The sequence below is a fragment of the Sapajus apella genome, unplaced genomic scaffold (assembly GCF_009761245.1).
Source record: "Sapajus apella isolate SASKATOON/1434 unplaced genomic scaffold, GSC_monkey_1.0 scaffold23, whole genome shotgun sequence".
Lineage (NCBI taxonomy): Eukaryota > Metazoa > Chordata > Mammalia > Primates > Cebidae > Sapajus > Sapajus apella.
In genome coordinates, this window is record NW_022436963.1 from 13,518,969 (window position 1) to 13,531,748 (window position 12,780).

General features: G+C 45.8%; 1 protein-coding gene and 1 long non-coding RNA gene across 5 annotated transcripts in view; one reads left to right on the top strand and one right to left on the bottom strand.

Annotated features, from left to right (window-relative positions):
* PTPRG (protein tyrosine phosphatase receptor type G) overlaps positions 1-12,780 on the top strand; it is a 764,493-nt gene that overhangs the window by 681,801 nt on the left and 69,912 nt on the right. For 3 of the 4 annotated variants that reach the window (XM_032289599.1, XM_032289601.1, XM_032289602.1), the window contains one exon: positions 2,727-2,859. In XM_032289599.1, the coding sequence (XP_032145490.1) occupies positions 2,727-2,859 (133 nt within the window). The remainder of the gene's footprint in view (positions 1-2,726; positions 2,860-12,780) is intronic. The other variant, XM_032289600.1, reaches the window with a different exon arrangement.
* Positions 10,827-12,780, bottom strand: part of LOC116559187 — a 49,828-nt gene continuing 47,874 nt past the window's right edge. Inside the window, exon 3 of the long non-coding RNA XR_004272366.1 lies at positions 10,827-11,370. This is a non-coding gene — a long non-coding RNA (uncharacterized LOC116559187). The remainder of the gene's footprint in view (positions 11,371-12,780) is intronic.

Consider the following 12,780-nt stretch of genomic DNA (forward strand, 5'->3'; position numbering starts at 1 on the left):
GTCCCTCCTGTACCCAGGGGCTTCCCAGAGTGGATACTGATTTTAATTGAACGTGTGGCCTACAGCGTCAACCCTCCCAATATTTTTTCCATTAACAGGACTTCCAGGTCTTTAAGATTCCCCCACCACCCCTGGCTGGGCTGCCCCCTTCTGGGGTCCCACGAAATTATTCTTATTTGCAACTCTGGTTCTTCTGGACAGCCACCAGAACTCTGCAATAAAAACATGTTGATGGAGAGAAGGCATGTCTGATCCATGTCTGCTTTGGCTTAAGACCCTGCAGTAGTTTCTACCGCCCTTAGCACTAAAATCCGTATCCTTATTTCAGCCTCCAGGGCCCTGGCAGCATTTGCCTTCCAGTTCTCCATCTTAGTTCTCCTCCCTCTCATTCTTGGACTCCTACTGATTTGATGGTCTCCGACCAGAACACCCTTCTTCTCCCAGTGTCTGCCTGGCTAACTCCCCTTCATCCTTCAACACTTGCCTTCATTGGGGAGCTCATGGAGACCTGGGCTTGGAGAGCTATTCCCCAATGGCCCCCTGTGCTTCCCCCCTGGTGCCACATTCATTGTATTCTAGTTACTTGTTCATGTGCCCACCTCGCCTCCTTTAAAAAACTCCTCCCCATGGCACAGCAGTGCTCCTGTCTGATGTACTGCTGTGTCCCCCCCCCCCAGCCCCTTGTACCAGGCCTGTGCACAGTGGGGGATTGGTAAGAATCTATTCTAAAAAAAAAATGGAGCAGGAGGTTAAGAAAATGGCCTGGCACAGCTAGGAAGGCACTGTATAAACAACAAAGTGCTGTGTGGTTTTTTTTAGGTTTTTTTTTTATTTTTTTAGACGGGGTCCTGTTCTGTTGCCCAGGCTGGAGTGCAGTGGCGCAATCTCGGCTCACTGCAACGCACTCTGCCTTTCAGGTTTAAGCAGTTCTCCGCCTCAGCCTCCCAAGTAGCTGGGATTACAGGCGCCCGCCACCACACCTAGCTAATTTTTTTGTATTTTTAGTAGAGACGGGGTTTCACCATCTTGACGAGGCTGGTCTTGAACTCCTGACCTCGTGATCCACCCTCCTCCGCCTCCCAAAGTGCTGGGATTACAGGCATGAGCCACCACGCCCTGCCTGATGTGGTAGTTTTTAATCAGAGTGCTTCACCCGCTTGACACTGTCTCCTTACCTGTGAGCTGGGGATATATCAGGTCCCACCTGCGACACAGGACTGTGCCTGAAACAAAGGAGGTAGTCAACGTAAAATGCACTAGAGGAAATTCAGTGAAAGCATAACACACTTCTTCCTGATTCAAGAGTCTTGCCTCTTTAAAAATCTGCTCCCGCAGCCAATTCTTTCTTCCCCACTCAGCCTACCTTCTCTCACCTGGAAACTCAGCCTGATTAGCTCTGCATTTAGTCCGTCGTGCAGAGGGACGCTCGGGACTGGGTGAACACTGGCCTCATTTTTGCAGTGCAGGAGGAATCCTTGCTGGGCTCGAGTCAGCCTGCAGCCAGTGTTCGATTTTTCAAGGGGCTTCTCCCCGTGGTCACAGACGACCTTTGCTTTTCCGCGGCCCGCCTCTGTGCACCTGTGCTCTTCCCAGCCCCAGCACCCACACGAGCTTCATTTGGGCCACCTGGCATGTTCCAGGCGTCTTCCCACAGTGGAAGGGAAGATAAGATCTTCTGCTGAGGCTCCCGGGGACTTCTGAAGATATTCGGGGCCTGGAGATGTGGAGGAACGAGCTGCCTTGTTAACAGGTACTGGCTGACCCGAGAAAATCCTGAACTATTTGGCAAGCTTTCCCTGCTAACCTCTAGATTGTGGCTGCTAGTTACATCCGTGCTCTGAGAAGAGTGTGAGGTGTGGCTTCCTGTCTTTAGGAAAGAAGATAGGAGCTTTTGGAAGGCTCTGGGGTAGGTGATAGGATCAAAGGAAAAACTGGAGGAGGAGATTTTAGGAAAAGCAGGATCTCTGGGGATCTGTGTGGTGGGAGCCCACGGGCAGAAGCACCCAGGCGCTCCTGCTGGGCTACGCTGTTGCTCAGTCTTAGAGTCGGTGGTTGAGATTCCAGAGCGAGATGCCATTGTGCTGGCTTCAGTGCCACTTCACTGGCCAGAGCAGGGAGCCCCACGCTCTGATGATTGTCCGACCATGACTATATCTGTTAGGAAAAGGTGGTTTCCCAAAGCAGAATCGGGGTGTAGTTGTTACTACAGGAAGGGGTAACGGATGCTAAGCAGCAAAGAACAGATGGCCATGGTAGTCACAGCCAGTTCTAGTTAACCTGGTGAAATCCATCATGCTAGCCCTCCTGCCCTTGCAGTAGAGAACCTGAGAGGCTCTTGGACAGCCATCCCACCCTGCTTCTTTCAGAGACGAGCACATGTCCTCCACGCATTCAAAGGCCCTTCTGGGTCAGTCATGTTCTTGGAGTAACGCTGGAATGTCTGTGTCTTCTGTACGCTGTCTTTAAAAACACCTCGAACTCTATCTGTAAATCCTTATCACTGCCAATTACAAAATGCAGCCCACAGAAGAGGCCCTGTGTGTGTGTGTTGGGTCACGGCAGGAAACAGTAAGGGCTGCAGATTGCCCCTCCTGTTACGGGGCAGCCCAGCGCAAGTGCCCCAGTTCTCCAGAAACCACACAAAACTGGAACAGAACTCTGCATCATATTCTGGCTCCCACCTCCACTAACCTCTGTTCTCTAACTGGGATGATTTCTCTTGGCAGCGGAAAAAAACACCTCTGGAATGATAAGCCGCCCTGCTCCAGGGAGGATGGAGTGGATCATCCCTCTGATTGTGGTATCAGCCTTGACCTTCGTGTGCCTCATCCTTCTCATTGCTGTGCTCGTTTACTGGAGGTAAGCCAGGCAGCACCTACAGAGTAGATATGGGGGCCAGATGCTGGCCAGGGTTTCGCTCGTGGGTGGGGAATCCCATGGCCTCTGCATTCAGGAAGGCGAGACAGCTTGAGTGTTTCTTGTCTTGGCACCTGGGAGACCCTCATTTCTCTGTTACACGATGGCAGGACCAGAGCCAGTTTTGAAATCAAGGCACTTATGGTAGGCTTCTGGGATTTAGTACCAAAAAGGCTTTTGTTTGACAATCAGGGAGTTCCAAGTTCAAATCCCAGCTCTGCTACTTGCTAAATCCAAATCCCATGACCATTTTGAATGTTAGTTTCAGAACCAGCAAAATGAGTTAATAAGTCATAGCATTTGCAGTTTTTCTGAAATGATGCTTTACTTTGTCGTAGCCACATAATAACTCTTCGTTACCTTAGAATTTTTTTCCTTAGTCTTTTGCTGAAAATTAAATTGGATGATAGGAAAACATTTAGCACTTTATGTGGTATTTAATACGTGGAAGATTAAAACTATCCTGGTTCTCACTGTTTCTCATGCGAGGCCAGATTGCAGCCTGTTTAGAAGTTGTTTTTTCAGCTGAGCAACTCCATCAGGCCCACTTGGTTGGCCTGGGTGCCTTCACCCCCCAGACTAACGTGGGAGGCTTCTGCCTTTTATCTAACAGGCTACACCAGTGAGAAACAGGTGTCATGTTTTCATCTCTCCTTCCCTTCTTTCCATTCATTCAATTAAATTTGAGCCCATTCCGTGTGCCAATCTTCTAGGCACAAGTGATTTCTGAAAAAGTGACCTAAACGGATAAGAGTCTTTGCTTTCATGGAGCTTACATTTTAGTGGAGGAGGCAGCCAATAAGCAAAGCAAGTAACTAAAACATGTAATTTCTAAGATGGTAGTAAGTGGATAATGGAGAAAACCAAATCTGGAAAGGAGAGGGGCCTGTGGGGGACTAGGGGAATGTTCTGAGTGGTCAAGAAGATGATACCTGAGCAAGGACCTAAAGGAGGAGGGAACCAAATAGACTCCATCTGTGGCAAGTTCCAAGTAGAGGAAACAGCACATGCAAAGGCCCTGAGGCAGGGACGTGCCTGGTGTGTACCAGGAAGAGCCAGAGGTTAGTGGGGCCGAGGCATGAGTAGAGGGGTAAAGTGGCAGAAGCAGGTATCAGAAACGGGTCATGCACAGCCTTATGGGCCATTGTTAATGCATTGCCTTTCACTCGAAGATGAGTAGGATGTGGTACAGAAGAATGTTGTAATTTGACTTCAAGATTACTCGGCTGCTGTGTTAAATACAGACTGAAGAGGAGCAGTGGCAGAATCGGAGACCACTGGGGAGACCACTGGACTAGTTCAAGAAGGACATGATTGTGGCTCAGATGCAGGTAGCAGTGCAGGTGGTGATCATTCATTGCATATAGATCTATTCTGAAGGTGGGAGCAATAGAATCTGCTGGCAGCTTGGTTGTGTGTCCTTGGGTCTGTTCCTAATTGGCTGGAACAGGAGAATAAGGAAGGAAGTCATCTCAGGTTTCCCCAGGCATCTGAAGGCACCCATAAGTACTTTAGTGTTGCAGACCAGCTAGATTATGAAGTGTGTTGTATTTTGGGATGAGCATAGGAACGGCTAGACTCACCTCCGTGTCTTCCCTTCTCCAGGAAAAAGTGTTTTGCAAATATGTTTGAAGCCTATTGGTAAATTGGAGGCCATCTAATGTGAGTTTAACTAATCAGCTGAGGTTAACAAAGGTCAGTATGCCTATCTCTTGGCTCTGCTCAGCACTGTGGGGTTTTAGTCTCAGACCGTCACCACAGGGGAGCAGAGAGGTCCCACAGCTGCCCCAGCATAAAGAAACACCTTGTACCCAGCAATTCTAGCAAAACCCTCCAGATTGTTTCTGACTGGCCCACCGTGGATCCTCTCCCTACCCCCAACTGGATCACTGTGGCCAAGAAAGACCAATGGAGCATTATGCCAAACAAGCGTTAATATCAGGCCAGCCAAAACATGAGTATTTACTGCAAGTTTCCTCTCGGGAAGGTCTATGTTACGTAGTAAACAGCTTTAAAATCCTTCTATTCAAATGTATTTTCCCTTTAGAAAATGACAAGTGTTTATACTTCTGAAAAACTCAGTCCAAATGGAAAATAGGAATTGAACAATATCTTAATATTTCCTGTCTGAAATACTTTTTTTATTTTTATTTTATTTTTATTTTTTTGAGTCAGAGTTTCACTCTTGTTACCCAGGCTGGAGTGCAATGGCGCGATCTCGGCTCACCGCAACCTCCACCTCCTGGGTTCAGGCAATTCTCCTGCCTCAGCCTCCTGAGTAGCTGGGATTACAGGCACACGCCACCATGCCCAGCTAATTTTTTGTAATTTTAGTAGAGACGGGGTTTCACCATGTTGACCAGGATGGTCTCGATCTCTTGATCTCGTGACCCACCCACCTCGGCCTCCCGAAGTGCTGGGATTACAGGCGTGAGCCACCGCACCCGGCCTGTCTGAAATATTTTTACGATGTTTATTATATATGTGTATTTCTTCAAAAGCTTTGTTTAAAGTAACCAGAGCTTTAAACTTCATCCAACAGAGCCTGGACTTGAGCTTCTACCAAATTCCTAATCCCAGTAGCACAAAAAATGAATGTGAAGAAAATTCTTACAGAGCAAGGAAAGTAAAATTAAATTATGGTAAGATGAATGAGTTGGCTAAGCATACAGCCTAGAGGGAACAAGGAACTTTTTGCAGTCCAACTTTTTAAAAATTATTATTAATGTGAAAGAAGGAAGCATTGGGGAGCTGACATAGAAAACTGGTAAATACAGAGGAGACGTGTGTTCCCCTTTGGCAATGCAGTTACTTAGCTAGAACAACAGCACTTCTCTTCTGCCTTTTGAGGCTGAGTAAGACTGGATGGATTGGCAAACAGACTTGACATAAGTAGAGCATTCAGGCAGATCACAACCTTCTGGATCATTTCCTCAGGCGGCAGGCCTGGCACCGGGAGGTTCACACCTGCTCACTGTGGCAGCATTTTCTACCACAACCAAGAACTGGCCCTTTGCGGTTATTGTTCTGATCTTTGAGAGTGTTCACTCTGGGTTGTTGGTAACTACAATTTAATAGGTTCATGACAGAGTGGAAAACTAAACTCAAGGTCTCTGAATTCTGTCTCTTCCAAGTCTCCTGCTGTACACTGGTGTTAGTGCTAATGTTCACTGAGTCCTTTTTGAGTGCCAGACACTGTGACAAACCCTTGGGTGGCACCATCTCACACAACAGATTTGTATGGTAGGTACTATCACTGTCCTTTCTTTTTGACCCACATTCTTTGACCAAGGAAGAGAAAGAGAACTCACATTTGTTGAATGCCTGCCGTGGGCCAGATAGTTGGCAATATCATCGCCCACTGTGTTGGTCAGAATTCTGTCGCAGTTGACAAAAATCCATTTCAAATGCCTTAAGCTTAAGGGAAAAAAAAGTTTGATTCTTGGAATTGCGAAGTTCAGGAGCACTGGGCTTGGCTGGAGTTGGAGGCTGGAGCATTAGGACTTGGCTGGTTTGGTCTGTCTGTGTTTCCCTTGCCCTCAGTCCCTGGGATCTGCTCTCCGCGTGGTTCTCTTCCTCAGGCAGGCCCTCTGCCTCTTTCCACAGAGCAGCCTCTGGCCATGTTAGACTTACATGCCTCCACCCCAGTGGAAAGGGAATCTTTCTCCTCCAGTAGTTCCACTTAAGTCTCAACATGGTATCTCTTATTACTGACTTATGTCATTTGTCCATCCCTGGAGTCATCTGGTGGCCAAAAGAATAGAATAGTCTTGTCAGGCCTAGGTCTTGCATTTAACTCTGGAGCCCAGAAGGAGGATCAGTGCCATTGTCATCAGAGCCTTGGACTGAAGCCAAACAAGGGGTGGTTTCCCAAAGGACCATCAAGACCTAAAAAAGTGAATAGGAAGTTCAGTTATAAAGCGCTTTCTGTTGCATGTGCACTGGAGCCATTTTCTGCTTCCTATTCTTTATACGATGCTTACAGAGTTCCTGCCATGCATCCTGGTGGGCCTAGAGATTTAGAGATGAGGTCCCATGGCCCTCACAGTCCATTGGAAGAGGCAGATGAGAAAATATAATAGAGTATGGGGAGTATTTGGAGAAATGTAAATCCAAGTTGCTATCACAGCCCATAGGAAGGGCTTCAGCCCAGCCTGGAATGGGGGTTGGGGGTCAGGGAAAGCTCGCTGAAGGACCTGATGTCCAAGCTGGGCCTTGAAGCCCAAGCAGCTGTAAGCCAGGTGAAGAGGGTATGGAAGAATGAGGCTGCGGAGAAAAAGCCTGGCCTACTGCAAGCAGATACATGTGACTCAGTGTTGTTGGAGCAGATCATGAGGGCCTCACCGAAGGGAGATATGCCTTACCTTGATGATGATGGAAAGGCGTTGAAGGAGCCAAACTGCAGGAGGGCAAAAAGAAACACTGCTGCGTCCAGAGACTGTAACATGGGCCTACAGTCACACAGCTTGGATTTGGAGCCACAGTGCAGCACACTGTCTATCTGTGCAGCTATGGGACATGCTTCCCACCAGCAGTGCCGTCATCTCTCAAGGTGTGAATTTGTTTTGGGGAGATTTTTATAAACTTATTTTGTGTATAAAGCACAGATAGACATATGCATAAATAGCACTGTGCGTTCATGGTACTAAAATTGGCACTGGGCAGTTAGGGGGGAAAAGTCTCAAAGGGCCACCTTAGAGGAGCTGCCAGTGAAAAGCAGGTTGAGAAATGCTGCCTTAGACAAAGACTTCTTCACCAACTTCAGTTTCCTCATCTGCAAAATATATAGTTAAGAAATGGGCCACAAGTTCACGTGAGGATCCAGTGCAGGCGATGGAAAGTGCTTGTCCTGGTGCCTGGCTCCTGGTGAATATGCAGGCATTACTTGTGTTATACCAGATCTGACTTCAGGGAAAAATGGAAAATACAACTCTGGGTCCTGGTATGCCTCAAATGAAGTTGTTTTTTAATAAAATCAAATGCACAGATCTAAATGAATTTTGTCCTTTAAATGTCATCACATTGTATTGCTGTACACAGCTTGCAATATGTCCATTGCATACAACATGCTTGAAAATAACTTTTGGAATTTCTTTATAGAGTTCATTCTTTTGAAGAATCTCAGTTGTGCAAAGTATTTATCCTAGAAATAGATAAAAGTCATCTGTTTGGAGCTAAATATAGCATAAATGTAGGTTAACCAACTGAACAGAACCACTTTGGGACAAAAAAGGAAAGGGGTGACTATCAAGTTAATGAAATTGGTTTGGGTGATGCTCCTGATAGGCCTTAAAGGCAATTCCAGAGGAGGACATTCCTAAGTAACTGGGTTAAAGACATGACCCCGTTCCCTTCCCCAACCCCAGGAAACAACTCTGAAACCCAGTGGCCAGCCATACTAATTCCCAGTCGGCTGTATTAGAGAAAGGTTCATTGCTACTGCAGCAGACATACCCTAGCACCCCATTGGCTTCATAGCACACAGAGGCTTACTTCTCACCCATGTGAGGTCTGATAGAGTTGGGCAGCCCTCTTCCACTGGTGGAAGAGCACGTAGCTCCCAAATTGCTGTAGCAGGGAAAGAGAAGTGAGGAATGCTCCGAGTTCTCAACTCCTTGGTCTAGAAGTGGAACCCTTCACTCCTTCATTCACCACTGGCTATAGATGGTCAAACAGCTCCAAGAACACAGATGATGTAGAAGGAACACGTGGGTATTTGTTAAGCACTGCCCTAGTATTAGTAAATATTTAGACCCATTGGCATCATTGATTTATGTATATATTTCCTGAAAGGAAGAACTTTGGAGACCAATCATTAGTCTATTTGAAATTTGACAGAAACTAAAAACTATGAGCAGAAACCTCGGATACCTGTATGTCTGAGAGACCTCAGGTATCAGTCTCATCGGGGACTATTTGAGCAGTGTTTTTATAGGCAGCAACATGGATCTTTGGGGAGACATTTATTCTAAAATACTTTAACTGAGATGTTTCAGGTAGGATGTATAGGTAGGTTGAATGGCCCTTGCAAAGGTCTGCCTTGAAGAGCCGTAGGAACCAGACTCTGTCATAACACAGAAGTTGCTAATCGAATTAGGAAGAAATGTGTGCAAAGTGATTTTGGACAAGGGGCAGGGTTGTGAGGCAGATACTAAAAATAAAATCAACTAATAGTTAAAGCTTTAATGGCACCCTATGTGTGCCTTAAAAATATTGTAGACCATATCAAGCATGCAGAGGTTCAGAGCTACTGGAAATAAGGGAAAAGAAATCAATTCGAAAGTTTTCGAAGTGTGCCATTTTGGCCTTACTACTTAAGATGGTAGGAAAACACACCTTTTGAATTGCATTCCAGGAGCTCCGTATCTTGGACAAGAGAAGCTGTTTATATGGCACTAATGTGCTGACGTTCCTGAAAAGACTTGGAGCAGCCCAGTTGCTGCCACTCAGAGAGAAGAGGAAAATTTTTGGAAGGTTTCTTTTTGATTTACGTAATTTGAGGTTAATGGTGGGAGAGAAGCTGTGTGCCCAGTGTCCAATCAGTGTGCTAGGGGGTGCAGCTTATTAGTTGTGCCGTAGAATAGTGTAGCTACTATGAGCAAGGCATTTCTGTCTGCTTAGAATTGTATTACAAAGATACCTTTAATTTTTTTTTTTCTGTAATCCTGAGGGACGTCGCTTAGAAGGTAGTTCTTATTGCTCTGATGAGTAATGTCTCACCCCTGAAATGGCTCTGTATATCTAAAGGTTCTTGAGCAAAGAACCTTTTTTTGAGATGGAGCTTTACTTTCATTGCCTAGGTTGTAGGGCAATGGTGCGATCTGGACTCACTGCAACCTCCACCTCCTGGGTTCAAGCGATTCTCCTGCCTCAGCCTTCTGCATAACTGGGATTACAGGCGCCCATCACCACGCCTGGCTAATTTTTGTATTTTTAGTAGAAACAGAGTTTCGCCAAGTTGACCGGGCTGGTCTCAAACTCCTGACCTCAGGTGATCCACCTGCCTTGGCCTCCCAAAGTGCTGGGGTTACAGGCATGAGCCACTGCGCCCGGCCAAGCAAAGAACATTTTATGACTATATATCATACTAGACATGTACTCAGCAGATTACACTCCCACCTAATTAGTACACAAATCCTAGGAAATAATTAGTATTATGTTCATTTTGCAGACCAGAAAACTGAGGCTTAGTAAGATCATGTGACATGCCTAAGTCACAGGGTTAATTTTTGGTGGCCTGTGGATTTGAACCCAGCCAATTTGATTTCATAGTCCACTGTCTTAACCAGTACGTTATCTTGTCCGGAGGAGGAGGAGTGTGCCTGGAGGCATATACTTCCCTCCACAGCCTACTTTATAGTGTGTATCAAAAACACTCTCTGGGAAAAGGGGATGTCTCCGCTGCTGTACGTAGCAGTAGTAAGGCCAGATATAAATCATCCTTTGTTTTGGATTTGCCAAAATCACGTGGAAGAAAACTTAAAATACCAATGACAGTTTCACGTGTTCTAGAAGCTGACTGATGGCATTCACTCAGTTACATCTCCATTATTTGAGAGGATTGTGATGTTGAATAATTTAACGTATTTGGTCTTAGTCCCAGATGATCAGTGCTAGTTTTCTTGATACTAAATGTAATATCTTATTGACTATAACGCTAACCTGGAAAAAGACTTTCCAAAAGTATAGAGAAGTTTTGCTTCTCAAATTCAGCTAGGGCTGAGCTGACGGCAGATTCTGGAACAGAAAACTGGAAACTCTCTAAGTGGGAATTGTAACATCTGACCCAGGTTTGTTAAAATTTGGTAGGAGAAGGATTTCACACCCTGATCTTGTAGATTCACTTCAGCACATGACCGAGCCATCTGTAAATTCTGTGGTAAATCAGTCAACACCAATTTAGCCATGTATGCAAATAGGAAGAGGTCTCTCTTTTATTCAAAGTCCCATCTTTAGAGTTTCAGAAATTTTGCCATGTGTTGGTGCCTCCTCATTAAGAATGCTGTTCATGAAAACAAGTGAGTTTTGTTGACATCGCAATTTTTTTTCTTTCCTGGATGTTCAGTGGGAGACAGAGTGTAATAAATATGAAGGGATGCAAACCGCAAATGTGTGGGGGATTTGTGTTGGCATAATGGAGGCTCAGGCAAACAAACAGATGCATGCGGGAGTCGAGGGTGGCGTGTGGTAACACCCCTCTCTTGCTTGAGGGATGACTGACCACATGTGCCTCACTGGAACACAGATCCCTCCTGTATTGCCGCAGTAGCAACAATGACACCAGAGCTGCTGTCAGCCCAGGCACATGCTCTTCACCCATCTGCGCTAACGGCCGACGCTTCCGAGTCTACTTGATGACGACTGGATTTTGGTATAGGTGTTTGTCCCCTTTTCACCCCAGCAAAGTCACAAAGGAGACGGGTGTCATAAGAATGATTTCTCCCATGCAGGTGACTGTGAAGCTACAGGAAAGGGGAAACACCCCTGCTAATAAGCAGCAGTAATGGCTGAATTAATACAGAGAACACCTTATGTTACTGAATCCTGCAGCAGCCATGCGTGGTAGGCAAGGCGCATCAGGGCCTGCATCATGCTTGTCCCAAGAGAGGAAAGAGTTTCCAGAAGGGGGAATGACTTGTCCAGGATCAAACAGCTTGCAAGCTTTGGAATTTCTCAGACTTAGGGTTTTGGGTATTTTGCTGACCTAAGACCCTTTATGGCTGGCCTCTTGACTCCTCTGTTAGTTCATTCAACATTTCTTAAGCATCTGGTTAGTTCCAGGCACTGAAGAGCCATTGAGGGGACAGAGTTCCTGCATTTAAGGGGTTCAGACCTTAGAGGAAGAAAGAAGCAGGTAAATCAAGGTTATCCCAAATAGAGGTTGAAAACTGGTGGTCTTCAGACCAGTTTTATTTAGCTGACATTTATTTTCAAATCTTGAATTATTTAGAAAATAGATTTGAGGAAAAACCTCAGTTGTCTGGCTTCTTGTGATAAACTGGAAAATTTAGCAACATTGTTCCCAGATTCCCTTGTGTCATTGGTGGCTGGATGGAGCCATGATGGCCCACTGTTGAGAAGCACTCCCTTGCCAGTTTGCCAGTCCCTGCCCTTCCCGCTGTTCCTTGCCTGTTGGGCCACTGTGGGTGGTTGAATTTGCATTCCCCTGGGTTGCAACAGTGATCAAGGAAAATAGCATGGTCTGGGAGAGACTCTGACCACAGCCAGGGTTAGGTGAGGAGGAGAGGGAGCCAAGAAGACTTTCTTGGAAGAGAGAATGTTTGGGCTGTATTTTTTACAAAGCAAAGAAAAAGAAAAAGTGGTCCAAGCAGAGGTCACTGTGTAGGAGATGACCCAGAAACACTGGATCATGGCGCATTCATTGTTTCTTAGAGCAAAGTCTGCCAAACTGCCCTTCCTTCATGCAAAGAAAAGTCCACTGTTAGGAGTACAATCAGATTCTTTTCTGGAAGATTCTACATGTGCAAAGGCACTGGGTCAGTCCCAGTTGCTGAGTGTCCTTTTAATGCTGAGGGAGAGAGTGAGAATCTAAAAGGTAGGTGTATATAAAACTTTCTCTAATCTGGAAAACTCTGAGCTTCGGAGTCATTGTTTTTCATGGGTTGGTGTGATCACCTTTATCTTTTCTACCAACAGACCATTTACTGGACCACAGGTATTCTGGCATCATTTTTTTCTTTTAAAACTGCTGAGTTTGCCATTCTTTTCTTTTTGGAACCCATATCTGTGGCCATATTTCAAGACTTTTTTTTAATCATTAGGAATGATTTTTACAATTCAGCTTTTCAAAGCTTGACAATGTGTCAAGCCATTGGGGAGAGCTCAGGCGCATTCTGTGATGCC